Here is a 22026-nt window from a genome sequence, read left to right on the forward strand (position 1 = left end):
CCGGACATTATTTATTGAACAGCCCTCGTATGCGTTCATATGGGAAAAAATAAGAAGAATTTTGTGTATTTCATTTATGGTTAATTCTTAAAGGGAAGAGGACCAGTATATAAATTTATCAGATTTGGTTCTGAATCCAAACTTTGCTATGTTTACATAACACTTAACACTAAAAACTGATATGAAGGCAAAAGTCTAATCACTGCAGCCTAAGATAGTCAGATTTGGTAAATAATGAATTGGATATGTTTGTCATGAATATTTTCCTGAATACATGTATATCATCGCATATAAATAAATAAATTGTTGTTTAAAAAATACTGATATCTCATACACGTATATCTAATGAAGTCGTGATTCGCCCTAATTTCATGACGAACTGGAGGGCAATCGTGATAAGAAGAATTATTTAAATCGTTAACATTGAGACAGTTCGTTTCGATACAGTAACCACTATAAATATTTGTTGTATTGTTGATCTAAATCTAAACAGGTTAGAAACACTACGTGTCTTGATGCTTTTTCTCTCATGGCTAAATCTCCTGAATTCATGTTAAAGCTAATTTGCTGACGCAAATGTCAACATAATAATAAAACTGTAGACAGTAAAGCAGTTTACATGTACGTCAAATATCAAATCAGACTGTATCTTGTTGTTAAGGTTGAATGCATGGTTAAATTATTATTTATTTTTAAAGATCTAAAATAATTTAATAACACATAACATAAAGCCATATACCATAAATGAGCAAACTCACCAATTTCAGTCTGAATTGGAATAACTTTATTTTCAATAAGCCTCTGTAGTATTTATGTCACTACAATTATCACCATTGCATATGTACATGACATGTACATGCACTTCGATGTTAATTTTTCATTTCAGAACGTCCTTTGAACCACTCATTACAAAGAGACTTAAATATATGTAGCCATTCAAGTAATACAAATATACATTTAATGGGTATCAACTCAACTCATAAATTAATTTTTGGCCAAAACTTTGTTTAATTCATGAATACGAGGGATGACCAAAAACTAAGTAATTGCACTCCTTTATAAGCAGACTTATACCTATTCATATGAAGCATGATTTGTGCAAAATCTTATGTTTGAAAAGAAGAAAACCCTTGCTGTGGCCTTCAACTCGACCCTTAGATATATCGACGACGTATTGTCAGTTAACAAGGTAAATTCCATTCCTGTCGATACGATAATTCCTGGTGAGCTTGGAATAAAAGATACATTTGAGTCTGACACTTCTGTTTCATACTTGGATATTTTACTTGAAAAGACATTAATGGTAATCTAACAACCAAGCTCTATGATAAACGTGATGACTTTAACTTTTATATCTAACTTCCCTTTCTTATGCAGCAATATACCTTCATCATCTTTATACGGAGTTTATATATCTCAGTTGATTCGAGCATGCTGTACGTACGAACAATTTCTTAAATGAGATAAATTATTGACAAGTTGATGAAACAAAAATATCAGCAGTCTCGTTTAAAGTCATCATTTCGTACGTTCTATGGTCAATACAATTACCTTGTGAGCAAACACAATTTTTTATTGAGTCAAATGCTGACTGACGTTTTTCATACTTGTTAGTCCATTATTGAAACACTGAATTGACGACGAATTTTTCCGTTATTTCCCGATCATGATAAGCAGTACATGGCGGGTGTGACCGGTCGGCAGGGGATGCTCACACCTCCATGGCACCTGATGCCACCTCTGATGTTTTGGAGGTCTTTGTTTGCTCTGCTCCTATTTTGTATCGTTTTATGGACTTTGATATTGAATACTGTTCGTTATCTCCATATCCTTCATAAATTCAAGAAAAAAAGTATCACTATAAGTGAAAGTATCGATTAGATTGAAATTGACTGTTTTATTTTAGAAGCAATGACAGGTCAAGGTCATTATATTCTTCCTTGATACATTAAGATAAAATATTACTATTGCCAATCATGTGATGCCTTCTTCTATTTCAAAAGATAACATTTTTATCTTTTTGCATTAAAAGATATTACCATATAAGGTCTATCAGATGATACTACCAGATTGAGATGAATAGTTTAATGGAAATATATATTAGCTTATCCGTATTTCTTCTATTTTTCTTAAATCTTATGGTATACTAGTTATTGTATACTTCTTATTTGTGAAATCACTAATTTTCGTTGGGGTTAAATTTTCGTTGTTTTCGAGGTACGAAGAGACCCACGAATTCATGTCCATGAAGAAATGTAAAATTTAATATAGAGAACTTCTAAACAGGTCTTTGTCCTCGAAATCAAATCCCCAAAACCAACATTTTTCCATCAAACCACAAAAATTTGACCCAACGAAAATATGTTATAGTGCAGTATTTAACTTTTTCTTACTTTCACATATGGTGAAATAGTCATGTAAAGAAACAAAATAAAGGTTTGGACGTTTATATGAGAGTTAAATACTTTAATGATTTTTTTTCTGCAATCACTTCGTAGATTGGAGGCTTTCAAAAACTAACAATATTGTTACAGTAGTTTGTTTGGAAAATGATATTTATTTATATTTCAAAACTTTGGCACATTTTTTTCATTATTAGTTACAATAAAATTTCCTTAAAGCTGATTTTTTTTAAAAAAATTAACTAAATTCCTTGTTTTGTAGTAATTTTCAGAAGCAGAAAAGGAGATATTTTCATACGCCGCCATTTCGCCAAAATATAGGCCCTGCTAGATTTCTAATTCAGTTTACCATTTCTGTTTAAAGATGACGGTACAATTCTAAGGAGGAAAGAAAAATATGATCTTTGAAATGCAGAATTCACAGAAAGACTTATAAGCAAACATACTTTGAATATTTCATTTAGTCAGAAACTAGACAAGAATCCCTTCTTAATTCAAACTTTCACTTTTCTTTTAAGGGAACCGAGAAGAGGTTTTATTGCATGAAAACTACTACAGAGAAACTATTTTCTTTATATATACCATATGTTCCTTACACTGATTTCAGTATACATTCCAAGTTTAGTGAAAATGGACCGTCTGTTTTCAGGCACCATCCTATACCCTCAAAATATAGGTACATTAATTGAACAATATAGGATTGCACAGGAAAATACTTTTTTACACTTCAAAGCAAATTATACAAATGCTGCAATATACTTTTTGCTCAAATTATATTAGTTGATGAATAATACTATTTTGTACATTTTATGCAAGAAAAATAAAATTCTACCGTCTGCTTTCCAGAAGGGGGCATCTCAAAATGCCAAAATCAATGATATTTTTTCTGTTGTTATAGAGTACTGCAATAAGTGATATCACATATTTAACTTTTGAATTTATGATATCACCTATTTAAATATGTGATATCATCTATTCGAATATGTGATACATGTATTACCAATTCAAATGAAATTGGTGACATTACTTATTTGAATAGATGATATCACTTAAGGGCAGTAAATACCGAAATGGCCTGCCATAAAAGAACCTATTTCCTTCAAGATGATAAGACTGCTTAGTTTCAAGTGCACTCATTGACATGTCTCTGTATATAATGTGTGGTGAAGACATGTGAGTGCAGAGGCCATAAATTCCAAAGCATTTACTATAACAATTTATTTTTTTAATTTGCCTATTTCGGTTATTTACAGCACCGATTAATACATATAACTTGTCCAATTGACATTTGATGCATGTTATCTTTAATTCCTGTTTAGGTCTGTGATCTAAGATAAGACAATCGTTTGACTTGCATGTAACAAGTGAATATATTTTAGTTAATCCCTTATTGAGTGTTTTTATTCTTATTTGCAACATGAGAACTATTATTTTAACATTTTGGTTGGTCACAGTTTGCCCCTTCAGTGAAATCTGTAGGAAGTCTTAAAATGATAAATCAAGAATCTAACAATTTTTTAAATTGTATAATGTCAAATTGTATTCGGATTAGATGAACACTACTTATTATCTTTTTTTACATAGAGCATTTGCAGTGTTTTTCATTCCAAGCTAGCAGAGCCGTTGTCAAGTCAAGAATCAAATTATTTGATGAACCATGCTTACCAGTTGGGTATGTTTTATTATGAGCCTTGGAATCAATTAATATCAATAGAAAGACACGTTAACACGTAAAATATTGTGATCTCTCAGATTTATGGTTCATTTCTGAAATTATCGCCATATGCTATTAATTCCCATTGACTTAATTTAGCTACACTTGAACGGTTTATGAATTGCTGCATATATAGATAGTTCTTACAGAAAGGTAAACATTTATATATGACTGGTCGGTTAGTCACTATGCTGAAAATGAATTAAATCAACTCAGTATGTACAGCTTTATATGTTACAATTTCTCATGGTCCAAGAAACATCTTTGATAAGTGTTTGGAGCTTCCTTCGTGTTTTAATAATAAATATTAAGGCTGTTCTATCGTATAGCTGGGATATTTAGCGGGTGCTTATTATGGCTCATTTTGGCGGTTTTGAAGTAGATTGCTAAATTTTTTTTCCGCTTAAGCACTTTTGCGTAAAGCTACTGAATAACTTTGTTCAGTCTGTTGTTAAGGATATCCGATCCTCAGCCAGGAAGGATAACTCCAAAAAATAATATTTAAATTGAAATGTATGAAAATGAAGCTTGAAAATGAATTTTTTCATGCAACAATTTTCATTTTATTCATCTTTACAAGATTCAAGGTCTTTGGAAGTCTTAGAAAAGGTCGTATAAAAGTTGACATTTATACCCTACAAAAGGAGTAAAAATTAATACTGTTTTAGAGAAATAAGATTTCCTTGAATCCAGCCTTAGATACCAATGCTTATTAGCATGATATGAAATGAAAAGTGATTTATGGTGTCTTGCAATGATAGCAAAAGCCTTTTACACTATGTATTTTAGAATACATGACGGAAATAGAAGACAAAAAATACCAAATAAGTATAAAAATCATGACAATTTCTCTGAATGCCTGGATACCTATTGTTTTTTAGCCTAAAATATATTTGTTGATCAATTTGCAATTAGAAAATGCATTGCTGATATTCCAATTTGCTTTTTCTCCAAAAATATTGGAGATTTGGCAAATTTCCCTATTTAATATGATTAACTTTGATCTTTAACTTTAAAGAAATACTGTGGATAAAGTTACATAATTTTGTTGATTCACAGATACTTTTATGAGTATTTTTGATTACTTAACTGTTAATTTTATAAACCTGAGGATCGGACTACCTTAAATATGCGTCTCATCTGGTGTTGGTTTTACTAAGAATCTTACCTTAATCAGTATTCAAGCTTACACATGTATATTAAGCGTACTGAAAACGCATCCATAAGATAAAACCCTTTATTTAAACATGTCCGCCAAAAATGTTCCGCCCAAATTAATGACATGACTTTGAGCAAGAAAAATGCCCATTTTGCACCCGCTAAAGAAACCCGCTATACGGTTTATTGTAAGTGATACGTGTTCCCTTGTCTTCCTTCATATTCCTATTTTTTCCTCTAACTTACTAGGTGGTCAGTTTTGGATAGGGATTTCCGACATAGCTGAAGAAGACAGATGGATTTATTCCTCTTCTCAGCAACCAATCACAATCCGTGACTTCAACTCCAACAATCCAAACGGACAAAAGAACAGTAACTGTGTAGTACTTTGGCACGATTACCACGGCCGCTGGTCGGATGAACCATGTCATTCCACCTTTTATTTTATCTGTGAAGCAGAAAATGAGTAATCCTTTTGTCATGATACTATTTTAGCCTGTGTAAAAAGCAACGGGTAATGCTTCATCCAACTTCGTCGTTTGTAGATCCTTTTTTAAAGTTCGTGCTTCAGTAATACCTTCAATGATACATTTCCTTATTTTATTTCTTAGAACCATCGGGGAAGTCGTTGGCTGAGCTCGGAGTTTCCGAATCCTGATTTTTCTTTACATGGTTTTATTCTAATAAAACTATCTCTATGTATAACTTATGGATAAATATTATTTCAACACAATTTAACTTAAATAATTAACTTGTTAAATAAACGTAAAAATACAAGAAATATATGCGTTTAAAATTGATTTGTCACTTTTATCCTTCGCAATGTTCGTTTGCATTTCTTAATTTTGCAACGTCACAAACGGCTCTTACGTCTATAAAGCACATTGGTTTTGAAGGACGCTAAATTCACATTAAAGATTACCGAAATAAACAATTATGAAGAGGAAAAATTAGAGAATGTATATAAGCTAACGCGCGGAATTCAATTTGTGGCACGGCCAGGTGTGTTATAGGACCGACACATCCAAATATATGAATTCAATGCTTAAAAATATGAATAATTTGCATGAGGAATTTATAAAGCGTAAACTGTCCAAGCCCAGGATATACCATATAACTTGGGTTGCTATTTAATTATATGAATTCATGACGAACTAGCTCAGGGCATTCGTGATAAAGAAACACGAACATAAAATTACCTAAGAGTTATTCCTCTTTGTCATTGTCAGAGAGTGTGATTCAGGCCTGTAGGGTGTGTATGTAAGGGTGTGTGGGCGAGGCGGGCGAGTCTCTTAATAGTATTGAATATTCTTTTTGCTTTAGTTTTATATGTGAGTATTAATTAGGACGATGCTTGCTTCTTCCCACTTTTTTTGCTGTACGGTGAAATAAATGCTAATTTCAGCTTGTATGGAGAACGACCCATCCGCCAAAGAAATAGGATTTTAGAGTTTAGACTATTTCGGCTCGACAACCTTTTGACGTGGTCCCCTGTTCCAATTTAGAAGCCATTGATATAGGCATGTGACATTTCCTTCCCTTGCATAGATACACCGCCCCACTTTGAATTTATTGTAATATTTATTTGCGAAATGTGAAGATGATAAAATATATTTACCTGAGGATCCAGTGCGCATTAAGGTACGCTGATCCTAGCTCAGGTTCTGAAAATCAGGCATAGACTGATTGAAAACGCTCATAAAAATGTCTAAAAGTAATGTGTTACTATCCCCGATAAATCGTCAAATCTCATCTCTAATGTTAATCATATTAAATACAGAAAATAAGTACTAGTAAATCTCAACTAATTTTTCAGAAAAATGCGAATTAAAATAATTTGCTTTTTCCGATTCAATTTTGATCAACAAACACGTACCAATAAAAATCATATGTACTAGTATTCAGGCTTTCGAAGAAATTGCACAATTGTTATACTAGTATTTTAGTTTCTTCTATTTACTTACATAATTTTCCAATGCACAGTGTATTAGTTTCCTATCATTGCTAAACGCCAGAAATCACTTCTAATTTCATATTATGTTAAAAAAAAAACATTAGTATCTATGGTTAGATTTAAAAACTCGATTTCTTTCAATGTGTAATTTTAAAATACTTTTATGGGGTAAAAGTTTCCATTTTTCATACCTTTCTAAAAACTTCAAAGAACCTAGAAGGATATGGAAACTACATTGAGAGGTATAAAAAATGAAGAAAAAAAAATTTTCAACCTTCGTTTTGAGACTTTTTGAATCAAATCATAAATTAAAGAGTTATATATTTCGTAGCTGAGGATCGAACCTCAATTGTTACACTTTTTTTCAATGGGTGGCACTACAGCTCTCTAGTCGTCCATCCTAATGTTTCAGACCAGCAAGCTACAGATCAGCAGTTTACTTATCTAAAAATTTGGCAAAATGAATATTAAAAAAGTTGATATATATTTACAAATTTATCAAATCGCACACACAAAGAGATGAGGAATTAGGGGGATTAATCATAATTCGTCATATCACACAACCTTTGCTGAAGAACCTTCGAGGAATAGAAGAACTCGTAGAAAATTAAATATTGTCATGCTGACCACGAGTCGCTCATTGATGTGTTTCAGATTTCTTACTATTTAAGTCCCACTGACTTGAAATACAAAAATGCACATCTTGATCAGTAAATATTTTTAGTAAAGAGAAACACAATTACAATGTATATATCTATCTTTTATTACTTAATTCCTTATTTCAAGCTTATATACAAATTCATAGACTCATTTCATTGAACAAGTACATTCAATAAGGTCCTTTAAATTCTAGCAATGATGATTTCAACACCATAACCATAAACATTTTTCAAGAAGTCCCATCTTCATAGAATTCATGTGCCTTCACTTCCGGGAAACAGTACGGAATTATGTTTGATGTTCATTTCGATGCAAGATCATGCTCACTGGGCATGCGTACATGCATGTCCTCAAAGGCCTCTTTTTCACTTTCATTAACTTAGTGAAGACTGTACTTGGCCATCACATTCCTATCTCATTGTTTGGTTTTGGTGCAATAATGGCTCAAAAAAACTAACTGTAAAAAAAAAACACAAAATAAGATAATGCTTTTATTTCAGACAAATTACTCAACCACGACATGAAATTATGTTAATTCAATGAATACTGCTAAAATCATACAGCTAAGAATCTTAAACTTACTGTTAAAAAATGAGGTAAAATACATCATCCGGGTAACTCAATGACGTGCCAATGTGGCACCCCATGCATGAGCATTTTCTTGAAGAAGTTATCTATCAGCTTCCACTCTTTCTCTGCGGCAGGTGAGTCGATGGCGTCATTTTTGGGGAACTGTTAAAATTTAAAAAAACTCAAATTTTACTTTCTGCATTTCAAGCTTTTTTTTCTAAAATCGATTTTGGGCGTGCAATTGGAAGTCTTTCTTTAATTTTATAAATTGATAAATATATACTACTTACTAGAACCAGAACACAGGAGAAATCAGAATTCAGGGAATGATCAGTCGGCTGTGTATGGTCGAGAATTAACATCTCTAATTTCTTTGCACAGTCCACCTGGAAATAAATAATGCACTTTATATTTAAATTGTAATTGCAATAAGTTGATAAAAAATTATCTTGTCAATGAAATAATTAAGTTTGCTATTTCATTTTTTACCTTCATTACTCTTATTCCGTTTTCCCAGCAATGTGCTTCTATAAGTGTTTGTTCTATGTTTATAGTGACGTCAGCATCTTCTGGTGGCTGAGGTAAAATACACAACATCACCGCATCCGGGTCCCTGCAATCAAACCAAATTTTCAAATCTTAATCTTTTTGAGGTAATATGTTTTTTCTTAATATTAAACATAGTAACTATAACATTTAAAACAAAAAAAATACATGCTGCAGTTAATCAGAAAGCTGTAAGCTCTAGGTGAGCGAGGACAATTACCTCTCCAAAATGGCTGCACATTTATAGACTCCATTGAGGACCCTTTCTTGTTGGGCTGCACTTCTAAAGACTTCTAGGACACCAGGACAGGCTTTTACACAGCTTCTGCAAGATCAGAAAACTCAAATATAGACATATATACATCTATATTATCCTCAGCAGTAATTCAAGTTAATTCCAAACAATATTTCTACCCTTTGACAAAATACATGAGTATCGAATTGCTTGCGCAACTTTAATTTTATTCTGTTATATCGAATTAATTAATGCAAAAAACAAACAACTTTCAAGTTTAAAAGAAAATTCGCGTATTCCTCTGTTTGCTGACCGCCAATCAAATAAGCTTATCAACAAATAGGAAGTTAATTTTACAGTTATGTGTTTGTAAACAAAACTTAGATGTCACGTAAATTAAATTAGGTCAAGATCAATATTGATAATAACAATTTTTTTTAAACTTCGCAGCTAAAAAAAAAATTTAAGTTTCTGAATATTCATACCTCTAACTTTTTTGGAAATGATTTAGTATGAATGATTTTGAAATTTAAATGGTACGATGGTTAACCACAACATATTTTTTCATTTGTTTGTGAATTCTAGCCTGCACTAAGTCCAAGTACGCTTCACATAATTGCGACCAAGTATTAAAGAATTACATTCCAATGATAATGGTCCAATTCCTTATAAGGGAAAGGACAAAACGAACTTAAAATATTTCTCACGTTCCGATCTCCAGTCTGTCATGCTGTTACTAAATTTAGAAATGATAGTCCTAGTTTGTGAAGTATTGAATGAGGCAGACTGGCAATAGGCCCAGATCTGACGCATCTGCATAAAGTATATGTACAACTCATCGTATGACAAAATGCAGCCAAAACTATTTATACATTTTACTGTGTATTTTTAGTCCATGTTCTGAGAAATGAATTAAATGTCGTGCTGAGAATTTCTCCTACACAACTACGAAATAGACTCTTATACACTAGACACAATTTACAGTACATTAAACAATGCTTTTATCTACTATCGATCATGAAATAAAGTCACGCTGACCATTTTGCACCTTGGGCAAAGTACCTGCTATACGTACGTAGGTCGTACGTATACATATTGATGACGCAATATATTGGAGATATACATTTTTACAGAATATATGACACACGCTGCTGTGAAAAAAATAATTGCTAAAGTACTGCATCTTTTATAGCATAAAGGTTGCATTCAATTTCCTTAAAAACTTTAAATAACGTGTTTGTCCAGATATTTCGCAAATATGCCAGGAATTTAGAATTGAAACTTTTAAGTAAAAATTTATTACTTACTCTTCGCTGCATTGTTCCACCAAATCTTTCTGCTCCGTCAATGTCATGTCTTCTCTTGTGTAAGTAAGCTTCAGTTTGAAATAAGTCTGCAAGAACTGCTGTGATCAAGACGTCTTCCCTACGTAGACTTTGTGTAAGGTATGTGGTATGTCGTAATCCAGATTCGTCATGTGGTTATCCCTGACCCGGGATCGAGCTCACCGATTGGTCGATCATCTAGGATGTTCCTATTTTTCAACTGAGGATCCAGTGCGCTAATCCTTGCAACTCATAATAAAGGACAATTGCGTAAGGATATATATAAGCATCAGTGTTTTGTATAGCTATTCCTGGTAAACATACATGTAAATAAAAATGAACCTTGTTTATGTAGAAGAATCTGCAAGATATTGATTTGTAATATGTTCTAAATATAGAACATGGCCAGTTCATGACTAACGTTCTATTTATAGATTCCTGTTACATATAAATATAGGCTGGGTGTTTTCTTCTGTCAAAGTCACATGCTCCCGAAGCTCTGGATTTTCACCTGTGACACCGCTGAGGACGACATCAATTCAATGTACGATCACATTTCATGGATGACACGGACTGGCCTATATATATATTCCACGTTAGAGGTTTTGGGGTTTTCTTTTTGAATTTTCAAAGCATTTCTAAATCAGAAAGGCCTTGTAGGGTGCACAGGTCATGCAAATAGAAACCAAAAAAAAAAAAATCCTGGGTTTCTGTTAAAAGAAATCAAGGATGTTTTAAATAAAATGGATTTTTTAATTTATTTATTAATAATATTAAAATATGTCAAATTAAAATATATATTTTAAACATATATTCTTTAAATAAAGAAATACCTTACTAATTGGAAATATTATATTTGTAAATCGTAAAAATTTTAATATAAAATTAATTAAAAATACACAATATAATGGTGGATTAATCGGGAAACGCCCATCTACCCCCTTTAAATGAAGCTTTATAATTTGCTTAGTAAATGCAATTTTTGACCTGTAATTCATATTTACTAAATAAATCTACTTTCATCAGGGGTACAGTTTCAATTAATACATTTTGTACTCCCCCTTATTTAGAATGACAAAGACACAAATCTTTTCGAGTACCTGGGTATGTGATTTATTTCTGACGAAGCCATACTTTGTGGTTTTTAATGGTTTCAGTATTATTCACAGTCAGTCAGTGCTCTGATTTTTAAACACTTTCTACTCACACGAGGTCATGTAACTCCTTGTAAAACAATGTGTTAATCATAATGTGTCTTTTTAAGTGTTTGTTTTCTTCAAATTTAGAAAGGAAAAAACAAATTAAAACAGACTAGAACTTTTACAAATGATTTATTAAAAGTAATATGAAAGCAGATTAATTCAATGTAATTCCATATTATAATGAACACATAATAAAACACTGTCAGTTATGATTTTTTTTTTTGTATATTTTTCATCACTCTCTGTCCTCCTTTTCCTCTCAACTTCGTCTCTAAATGTTTTCCTCAAGTTCCATATCCCTCGCCTCGCTTTTATCATTTTTTTTTCATGCTTTTTCCAATATGCATGTAGAATGTACACACTGAAAAATGGGTCAGTACCTATGGGAATGGTTTATGTCCAGTTATAATGAGGTTCCATTCACAAAGTGTTGAGTTCAGAGCTGGGAAAAGTGGAGACAGGGGACCCCCGATATGTGAGGGGTCCACACACCAGCTCCTCTCCCCCAGCTATGGCTTTGGAAGGACGGTCACTTCCAGGTGGAACACACGATGTAAAATGGAAAACATAATAACGGATCCATTCCCGGCCAGCTCTCAGGAAGTACTTCCTCTACTTACAAGTCTGTAGACTTCTACAAGAACAAGAGGAAAGACGTCCCACATAAGTATTAAAATATACTATCAAACTTTAAATACAATGAGTTTATGCCAAGTCAGAAACATAAATTTCAAATGTAATAAGAATATATAAATTCTGTATAGTGACTGAATGTATACATGTATATTTCTTCTCTTACTTCCATATGGCATGTCCGTTGGGATGCGGTCATCAGGGGTTATCAGGCCGGAATCTGGATAACCAGATTGTTAGGATGTTTACGACATCCATTCAGAAATTTTCTCTCCAACTGAGTCCTACCCTCCTTTGCAACCTTTCAAAAAAAGGCAAAACTCTTCATTTCCTGAATTATATTTTTGAAATCTTTTTATGTTCTTTTTATATTATTATGACAATAATTGTGAAAGCAGGATTTCATATTGTTTTATCAAGTTCATAGATTTGGCAGTGACCTTGACTTACCTGAACTACAACACAACTGAGGTCAAGGTCTTTTTGTTTCCTGCGAGCTGGCATCAGCAGGCACTGCTCAAACTTTACTACACTGTCCACCTAAAAATATGAAAAGGTATTAAAAATAGTTTAAAAAATATATTTACAAATCATTTTAAGCCCTGTAATATTTTCTCATGGCCATTCAAAACTAGAATCTATTCAATCTATCATTAACTCCATTACTTTTTAAAAGATATCCATTAATTATGCCGGACCTTTACGAGAGTGATCCTGTGTTCTCTGCAGTGAGCCTCTATCAGAACATGCTGCATGTGAACCAGTTCATCACTTTCTTTCTCCTCTACTGGCATTACACACAACAACACCCCCTCTGGTGCCCTGTAAAGAAATATACAGCAAATTATTCATCATATTTAAACAATACCAATTTCTGTGGCGCACCTTACTCTGAAATCTCTCTCCTAATACATCCTTGCTTTAAATCTTTAACTCTCTTTCCGACTACAGACCCATGCCTAGAAATCTCTCTCTATCCCTGTCATTCAAACACTTAGTGACTTACACCTGTAGTTCTCTGGCGCAAGTGTGGAGCCCTGTTGTAACTCTTCCTTTATCTGCAGCCCGTTCTATCAATTCCTTGAACGTCTTGTTTAGATCCATACTGCAAAAGAACAGAAGTTTTTGACATGCAGATGATGTTTGATTTTAAATATAAGCATCAGAATTTCATCAGATTCAATGTGGCAGAAATTTTGGCTTTCCATGTTGCATCTAATTATAAAAAATGCGAAACTTTGATGCATATAGGTGGTTTTTAATGAAAAAATCCAAATCAAGATGTGCACTTCCTTAAACACGTGTTAGTTCGCGCGCAATTATCATGATTATTATCAGTGATTTTCATAATATTAAATAAAACTTTTACCTTCTTTTGTCTTCTGTGATATTAGGCTCAGTTAAAGTCATAGTATTCCAATATTTTTCACTATGCAGAAGATCTGCTTCGAACGATTCCTTGGTAGCCGGTATCGTGTGTCTCTCCTGAATTCTGACTTAGATTATGTCAGCACATTCTTCCTCTGTGTACTTTGACCGAGAAAGGGGTGGAGCTAACACAGGTTCTCGCCATGTGATTCGACTATTGAACGGTTTAAAGGTCAAATGTGTCATGTTGCTAGCTACCGATGATGTCATAGTAAACAGAAATAAATAAAAACACGTGGATTTTAACTATTACTGCATAGATGGCTAATTATGTTGTTGTTAAGTACATATTAGCCTCACATTCCACAGAGTTCAGTATTGTTTAATATTTAAGGGTTTCTGCAAGTATTGCACCATTACCGGATGTGGCCTAAATTGGATTTTCTGGGACGGGGATTCCCCCACACTATTTCATCATGTTCTAACATGAATGAATCCGCCACGTGGATTTGTATTTGATTCACGGGATAGGTGTTAGGAATTTACATCATAAAGCAGCGAGCCGTATCTCAGCTGACAAACACTGAGCTGTATAAATTAAAACTATTAAGTCGATGATTTTAAATAAAACATGTAAAACGATTTAAAATAGTTTTATATAAATAAATTGACAGTTTCACATGCGTTTATTTAAACTGTATTCCTCTGTTGTGCTCCACCCTTACTGCCCTATGGAAAGAATTAAAACAAAAACTGAGTTTTGAAAACATGTTTAATTCAGATCATTGGCCTTGTCATGATTTAGAATTGCTCTTTTTAGGAGGATTTTAAATTTCCCCTAAATTTTTGTGCATAATTAATTTTAGAGGGTGTTATTGTTATATAGTTGTTATCATGATCGTGTTTTACGGGTTTCATGCATTTCACGCAAATCAAAATTAAGTCTTTTTGTGTTGAATATATTATATCAAAAGAATTTGATGGAAGTCAAACAAACAGAAATACGGAAGGAAATTTAATATTGGACAGCTAGGTCATATCACATAATAAACAATCATGCAAATATAGGTGTACTAAATTATACTAAAAGATGATACATGCGCTGAATTTGGGATAAATTTACATATTTGGAATTTATTGGAAAATGCAGAATAAATTCATTGATTTTTTTTAATTGCACAGCCACTGAAGGGAGGATACAACCAACGAATGAAATTGTCTGCAACTAATTTATTTAATTTAATTCATCTTGTTTCTTGTTCTAATTTATAAAAGGCAATCGATCGTACATGTAATTTAATTTTTATGATGATTTCATAAATTTAATGGATTCTTTTGAGGATCATGCCAGAAGATGGACCAGACGTAAAAAGTAGACATTGACGCTTTGTCAGAATGGATTAAATGCACCAGAAGTTTGTCAAAATGATTGAGGGGCAATATGAAAACCATGCATCTATCCTTCTGTGTTCAATAATTTATTTATAACTGAAAAAAGAACTAGATAGATAACACGTTCAGTATGTACTGGTTCTTGCCGACAAAGCAGGTATCAAACAGCATTGTTTTTGTTTGTAAGGCGCATTATTTCAATTGTATTTTAGAGGAACTGGAATTTATTTCCCAAGTGTTAATTCTAAGTGAGGAGGAAATTCTTCAAAATCATATTTTGAATAATTTTTTTTGATATTCCAAACAATCAGCTGAAACCCCATAAACGCAAAGTTCCTTACGAACGAAGATACATATAAAGTTCCAGAAAATGTTCTGCTAATTTAAGCTAAAGCCTCTTTCTTTACTCCTCACCAAAATATGATCAGTAGTGAAGGAGAATTTAAACTTTATGAGTTCTGTGCATCAACATAATCGAGAAGTGGTGTAAATCAGATACTTTAAAATTCCAAAGCACTTTTGGAATATTTAAAATCGTAAATCTATTTTTTTTTTTTAGAAATCGGCAAAGTAAGAACACACACTTTTTCATCTTGATATACAACAATTTCCCACGATAAATTGAAGTCCAGGCTTTATGACATCATTGACAGCTGATTTTCTAATAAAAAATGGAATTTATAACTACCTTGTCGACGTCATTAATCTTCTGCAGAAATACGTATTGTATCAAAACATTGTGATTGTACACACAGATAGACATCAAAAAGATTCTTGAGTTTCAGATTGACAAAATCAGTGTGCATGGTTTTAGAGAAAACATGTATATATTATTTTAACACCGAACAGCAAACTTTCAAGTACATTTAATACACCGCTTTCTTGTGATAAAAAGACGTTAATGGTAATCTAACAGCAAAGCATTAATAAACGAGATGACTTTAACTTTTGAATCAAAATACCCTTATGTCGACAAAATAGATCAAGAATGATTGGCAGTTTTTGTCATGGCTTTATTGATTAATATTCAAATCAATCATCAATACAATCAATAGTCAAAATCAATCATCAATACAATCAATAGTCAAATCAATCATCAATACAATGAATACAATGATGTACACAAGGTATCTCTACAATGATGTACATAAAGTATCAATTCAATGATGTACACAAAGTGTATATTGAATAATTAATACACAATGGGTACAATGATATTCAATGATATTCAATCAATGATGTACGCAAAGTGTATACATGTATTTACACAATGGGTACAATGATATTCAATGATATGCAATGATATGCAATGTTATGCAATAATATGCAATGATATTCAATGATATTCAATGATAAATGAATTGCAATGAGCAGGTAGCAATGTATTACAACAACAATGGTCTACGTCGACTTTATCAATAGTATATGACGTAGAATCAATAGCAATGGCACAATGACGGAAGCTCAATTATTGGCCACTGGCCCTGGAAGATAACAGGATCAGCAGCGAGCTTCTAGCAAAATTCGGCCATATGTCTTCACATGGGAGCTAATAAAGCGTGGCATGTGAAGACATCCGCCACATGCGGCAAATTTTGCCCATGCCATGACAAAACTGCTATTTATTACAGTTATGCAGTATACCGTAGAACTAGGGAAATTTATATGAAGATCAATAATATATGTAATGATCGATAACTTTTCAATAGATCAATAGTTGCAAAGATCAATAATATATGTAATGATCAATAACTGTTCAATAGTTTAATAGATCAATAGTTGCAAAGAGCAATAATATATGTAATGATCAATAACTAAATGGAAATGGTAGGTAGCACTGCAAATTTTGACAAATTATTTTGATTATGTCACACTTAATGGTATAGAGGATAATGGTAGAAGTGCTATATGAGAAAGGTGGACACCCTCTGGATACAATTTTGATGAGTCCTGTTGAATATTGGGGTAGTGAATATACCCCTACCCCTTGTGGTAATGAACCAGTATAATGAGCTATTTATCCTAATGCAAGCCTTGTGTGACAACATGGGCCTGAACTAATTTCTTGGCAGTATTTGTGACCCAATAAATTTTAACCTTGGTATTAAAGATAATCGAAAACCAGACAGTCAACTTCATAAACTTTTGTAGATGGCAAAGGGACATGGAACCAATACTATTACCCACAATGAATCATTATGACATGTGGGTTGTCATATTATGACACCTGAGTTCGAATATTTGAATGGTTGGACCTTTTTCCAGGTCATTCCTTGTTGACCAAACCATCTGATATGGATGTTGTATTGTTCTTTGTCCAATTCGCATTATCTAAATTGATGAATGTGTGGTTTTTTGCATAATACTTTTAAAGATGATCCAATAATCCATACCATGACAGAAGTGCCTGCAAACTTAGGATACGTTAAAAAACGGTAAAAAGGTGTTGACAAGTGTCTGACGTGACTAAAATTGAATGTAAGTCTGAAATGCATGGACTTCCATCTCCCTTTAATCTTTATATAATCTTCAGACAAGCCTGATAAATTCAAGTGTGTAGCACCCCCAATTCTAAGAGTATTACCCTTAAATGTTTTAGTGTCAAAGCCAAGAAATGAAATAAATTTCTGTAGCATTAAAGTAAATTGGAATGACGAGAAGGCTTCACGCCAAGGTAAGCAAATAACTGAACGTGGAATGTTGGGTCTAATTGACAAGTAGCTGTGAAGTATTTCAAATAATGAAGATGTTTCTTGGTTTGACAAAATGTGGAAGAATTTTTTTTTTTTTTTTGTAACTATTTAATCAATTAATTAATTAACTTAATTTTATTTATTGGTCTATATATTTATTTATTTATATTTATTTATTTATTTATATTTATTTATTTATTTATTTATTATTAATTTATTAATATTATTATTTATTTATCTATTTTTTTTTTTTTTTTTTTTTTTTTTTTTTTTTTATTTTTTTTTTAATTATGGGCTAAAGCTGCATTGTAAAATCTTGAGCTACATGCCATACTTCCTGATAAAACTTTACTGTTTAGCCAAAATTGAATGACAAAGGCCACAGCACTGAACAATACTGCATTTGAAAGGTGGGCTTCTTGAAATTGACAATAATCAGCCAAACAAATTTTAACTCTTTACGAATGTGCTCTGGAATGAATATGTTTTGGCATAATTATTTTTGTTACTTCATAAGAATGTATTTCTGCCATTGTATCTTGTATATTATTTTTTGTATATATTGTACATATATTGTTGAGCCTCATGTACCGCTTATATGGTTTGAGTGAATAAATTGACCTTGAACTTCAACTTGGCTTGTGGAATTTTTAACTAGAACAAGAAATGTTAAATTAGTGGTTGGGCCTTCAATTATAACCTGAATTACCGTTATTGAGATTTCTATTTCCTGACAAGTTTGTTAGTGTTCAGGTAGTTTCTAACACTCTAAGGAATCCTTGAAATTTATTTATTCATTTATTTATTTTATGTTAAATACATTGTGTTGCCTACAATTTTAATCTGAATTAATTGGAATTTCTATTTCCTGACAATTTTGAAATGTTTAGGTAGTTTCTAAGACTCTAAGGAATCCTTGGAATTGATTTCTTTATTTATTTTATTTCAAATAAGTGGTTGGGCCTTCAATATTAATCTGCATTAATTGGAATTCTTATTTCCTGACAAGTTTGTTGAAATATTTAAGTAGTTCTAACACTCTATAAGGAATCCTTGGAATTTATTCATTTATCTTATTTCATTTATTTATTATTTTATCTATTTAGTTATTTATTTATTTTGTCACCTACTAACTGACAATCAAATGGAATTTAGATGAAAATTTTCCCAAAAATAAGACATCGTCATTGAACACCCAAGGAGCATGCACTTGTAAACGTAGGACACTGAATATTTTGCTCAAGGAAATAATTCCATTTTCCTTGTAACTTTTAAGGATTGTAAAAATAACATTTCTTGCATTATATTATGCAAATTCATCATCATAAAATACTTTACTTTTCACTATGAACATTTCCTTTTATAGTATCCAAATGAAATTCTATTTACAAATAGATATCACAATATACACAAACTTCACTAAACCCAAATCTTACCAAATATATGGTATATGAACCTGATCTGTAGATGCTTCCCTTCTCAATCAGTCATAGCTTTACCTCTTGTTAATCTGAAAACTCTCACACTCCCTGATCTGTGACTCTTACTTCAAAAATATTTCTCAACCAGTGTAAAACATGGAGGCACAAACAATGGTGGTGATGATCGAGGTGATGTCAATGCAAAAATAAATAAATAAACGTTGAATAAATAGCATATATCAAGACAAACACAAGTATAAAAATTTACAAGACTGACAAGAGATCAGCTGATTGATGCACAAAATAATTCAATTAAATGGCAAGTAAATATTAGGTGATGTCAATGCAAAATTAAATAAATAAACATTGAAGAAATAGCATATATCAAGACAAGCACAAGTGTAAAAATTTACAAGGCTGTCAAGAGATCAGCTGATTGATGCACAAACTAATTCAATTAAATGGCAAGTAAATATTAACAGTTAAATTAACAAAGTGATACATTTCACTATGGTTGATTGTGCAGAAAATGTCTTTCTTAAGGTTCATTCACAGTCATTCTGTGATTTGACCTCTTACTTATCATTCTGTAATTTGACCTCTTACTTATCATTCTGTGATTTGACCTCTTACTTATCATTCTGTGATTTGACCTCCTCTTACTTATCGTTCTGTGATTTGATTGCACTTAAAGGCAGAGAATTTTTACCGGGTGGTAAATTCCAGGTGAGGGAGGGGCTTATTTTGTACAAGTGTTAATGCCTTGGGGGCTAGCAGTCTACCTCTGGTCATCTGTCTCTTAATCCCTATACACAGGAAGTGATTTAATACACAGTGAAATACACCAAGTGTCAAACTTTACCTGTGTTGGGGATTTTGAGACAATTTTAAAATTAGTAGTAAAAGGGTTTTTCAATTATATTGATTTATTTTTGACTTTTTGAGAACACCCCTAACCACTTAAAAAAATATGATATAATACTATAAATTCAAATATCAAAACAAAGATTATTTTAGATTTGAGTGCATGTTTTCATTAAAGAAAAACTCCTGTAACAACCCAATTCGACTTTAAAATTTATTCATCCACAGGATTCTCTCTATTAATTAAACAAAAAGAGAGTCGTGTTAAGTACATTTCACTAAAAAAAAAAATATCTAGATTTATCCTAACCTTAATAAAGCCTTTTCACCATGAAACATGCTAAAAAGACTGCTTGTAAATTCTTATCTGATTAAAAAAGGAAAATATAAGTGACCCATGATTAGAAACATTATATTTTAAAATTTAATTACTTCACTTAGTGCTGCTCTTAACTTTATCAATAACATTTCCACTTGAGGGTGATTTAGCATATTAAAATTAATAGTGAAATTTCATTTGAAAAAAAAGGTTAATTTTAAAAAAATGTATATTATATTATAATCCTTTCAAATACTTAAGGTATATTTAATCTATATATTATCAATCTAAAAATGTTCATAGTAATACAGTTTCTGTATACAATGTTCAGTAAACATCAAAGCATCAAAAGTTAATTAGAAGGTCACCACGAGTCCCAAACAAGGTGTACAGGGTATACACAGAGACCAGTAAGTAACTGTCAATCAAGTTCCAGCATCCAATGATGGACCTTCACACAATTGATTGACAGGGCTACCCAGACCAGGTATTTTCGAAGGCGGTGCTTAAAATCTCTGCCTTTAAAAATTAAAACAATTTTACCGACACATGTTTACAGGGAAGCCATGATGGATAGAATATTTTGCAGTCCGAACCCGATGATATGTGACACCGATCTATGTCGTGGCGGATCCAACAGGCACGTGATCACTGCATGGTGGCTATTGGTAATGTCCGATGAATGTGGGCACCATTTGTAAACGTTGGTTTTAATAACAACGAAAAGTTGGTTTGATTTCACCAAGGTATTGATACACTGAGGTCATGTTCACAAACAAGAGTTCATCTACTGCGATGGTTGCTGCACACGTGGTTAATATCGTCGTTGGGGATGTTGATCCTTTAGATATGCCATGATATTATTCACACATCGGGTAATATGGATGGGCGTTTAGTCCAGGATTTATTTGCCCTGATTATGTTCATATTTCCGACGTTGGACAGTCAAAGGAACACAAGATGAAGATGAATATTGTTGAGACTAAACTCGATGCTGAGCTTCAATGGATGACGGAAGATGGAAAGGAAGAGCAAATGCACATGCGTAATGGATGTGGCTAAATGAAGTCAGTGCATTTGAGTGAGAGTTATCTTCCCTGAACTTTTTATCTCTATTTGTCTCCATAACGGGACTTAACTCATATTGAGTTAAGTCGGATTATCACCTGCATACGGGGTTTATATTTCTCAGTTGAACATGCTCTACGTATGAAAAATTTCTAAAGTAAGGGAAGTTATTGAAAAAAAAGTTGATGAAACAAGAATATCAGCAGTCTCGTTGAAATTCATCATTTTGAAAGTTCCATGGTAGATACAATGACCTTGTCAGTAAATTAAATCTATCATTATATCAAATGCTGACTGGCGTTTTTAATACTAATTGTTAGGCCATTATTTGCACACTGAATTGTCGACGGATTTTTTCCGTTATTTTTCATCATGACAAGGAGCACACGGCGGGAGTGACCGTTCGTCAGGGGATGCTCATTCAGATTCAGTAAATGCTCTACCAAACCGTAGTTTTGCTCCTTACGGAAAGAATAACCCCTATGAAAAAGAAAATTCAGAC

The 22026-nt window shown here is 32.4% G+C and overlaps 3 protein-coding genes across 4 annotated transcripts; 1 reads left to right on the forward strand and 2 right to left on the reverse strand.

The window, feature by feature from the left end:
• Positions 1-3986: 3986 nt before the first annotated feature.
• LOC134268047 (C-type lectin domain family 3 member A-like) lies at positions 3987-5981 on the forward strand (the record flags this gene model as incomplete). The annotated part of the gene is made up of 3 exons (XM_062750257.1): positions 3987-4074; positions 5524-5740; positions 5886-5981. Coding segments are annotated over 3 exons (330 nt in total), but the record flags the coding sequence as incomplete, so codon positions are not given.
• Positions 5982-7975: 1994 nt separating this feature from the next.
• LOC134268027 (growth arrest and DNA damage-inducible protein GADD45 beta-like) lies at positions 7976-10713 on the reverse strand. Of its 2 annotated transcripts, none has more exons than XM_062750229.1 (6): positions 10547-10713; positions 9225-9329; positions 8948-9071; positions 8749-8844; positions 8471-8620; positions 7976-8345 (listed from the first exon to the last, which is right to left on the reverse strand). In XM_062750229.1, the coding sequence occupies exons 1-5, from the start codon at positions 10591-10593 to the stop codon at positions 8495-8497; spliced, it is 498 nt and encodes a 165-aa protein (XP_062606213.1). In that variant the 5' UTR covers positions 10594-10713; the 3' UTR covers positions 7976-8345; positions 8471-8494. The 2 variants fall into 2 exon arrangements, with proteins under 2 accessions (XP_062606213.1, XP_062606214.1); XM_062750230.1 differs by lacking the exon at positions 10547-10713 and adding an exon at positions 9419-9564.
• A 1166-nt stretch (positions 10714-11879) lies between these two features.
• On the reverse strand, positions 11880-13926 carry LOC134268028 (uncharacterized). The gene is made up of 6 exons (XM_062750231.1): positions 13769-13926; positions 13406-13504; positions 13098-13221; positions 12850-12939; positions 12566-12700; positions 11880-12400 (listed from the first exon to the last, which is right to left on the reverse strand). The coding sequence occupies exons 1-5, from the start codon at positions 13807-13809 to the stop codon at positions 12608-12610; spliced, it is 447 nt and encodes a 148-aa protein (XP_062606215.1). The 5' UTR covers positions 13810-13926; the 3' UTR covers positions 11880-12400; positions 12566-12607.
• Between the last annotated feature and the right edge of the window lie 8100 nt (positions 13927-22026).

This window comes from Saccostrea cucullata, unplaced genomic scaffold (assembly GCF_032062105.1).
Source record: "Saccostrea cucullata isolate Sc308-1 unplaced genomic scaffold, CSIRO_AGI_Scuc_v1 ctg416, whole genome shotgun sequence".
NCBI lineage: Eukaryota > Metazoa > Mollusca > Bivalvia > Ostreida > Ostreidae > Saccostrea > Saccostrea cuccullata.

Coding starts and splice junctions, on each gene's coding strand:
- LOC134268027 (XM_062750229.1), bottom strand. CDS start 10,593: ATGACATTGACGGAGCAGAAAGATTTGGTGGAACAATGCAGCGAAGA. Junction 9,072..9,224: donor TGTGCAGCCATTTTGGAGAG/GTAATTGTCCTC, acceptor GTTTGATTGCAG/GGACCCGGATGCGGTGATGT. Junction 8,621..8,748: donor TCTCCTGTGTTCTGGTTCTA/GTAAGTAGTATA, acceptor AAATTTTAACAG/TTCCCCAAAAATGACGCCAT.
- LOC134268028 (XM_062750231.1), bottom strand. CDS start 13,809: ATGACTTTAACTGAGCCTAATATCACAGAAGACAAAAGAAG. Junction 13,505..13,768: donor ATCACAGAAGACAAAAGAAG/GTAAAAGTTTTA, acceptor GTTCTTTTGCAG/TATGGATCTAAACAAGACGT. Junction 13,222..13,405: donor TGCGCCAGAGAACTACAGGT/GTAAGTCACTAA, acceptor ATTTCTTTACAG/GGCACCAGAGGGGGTGTTGT.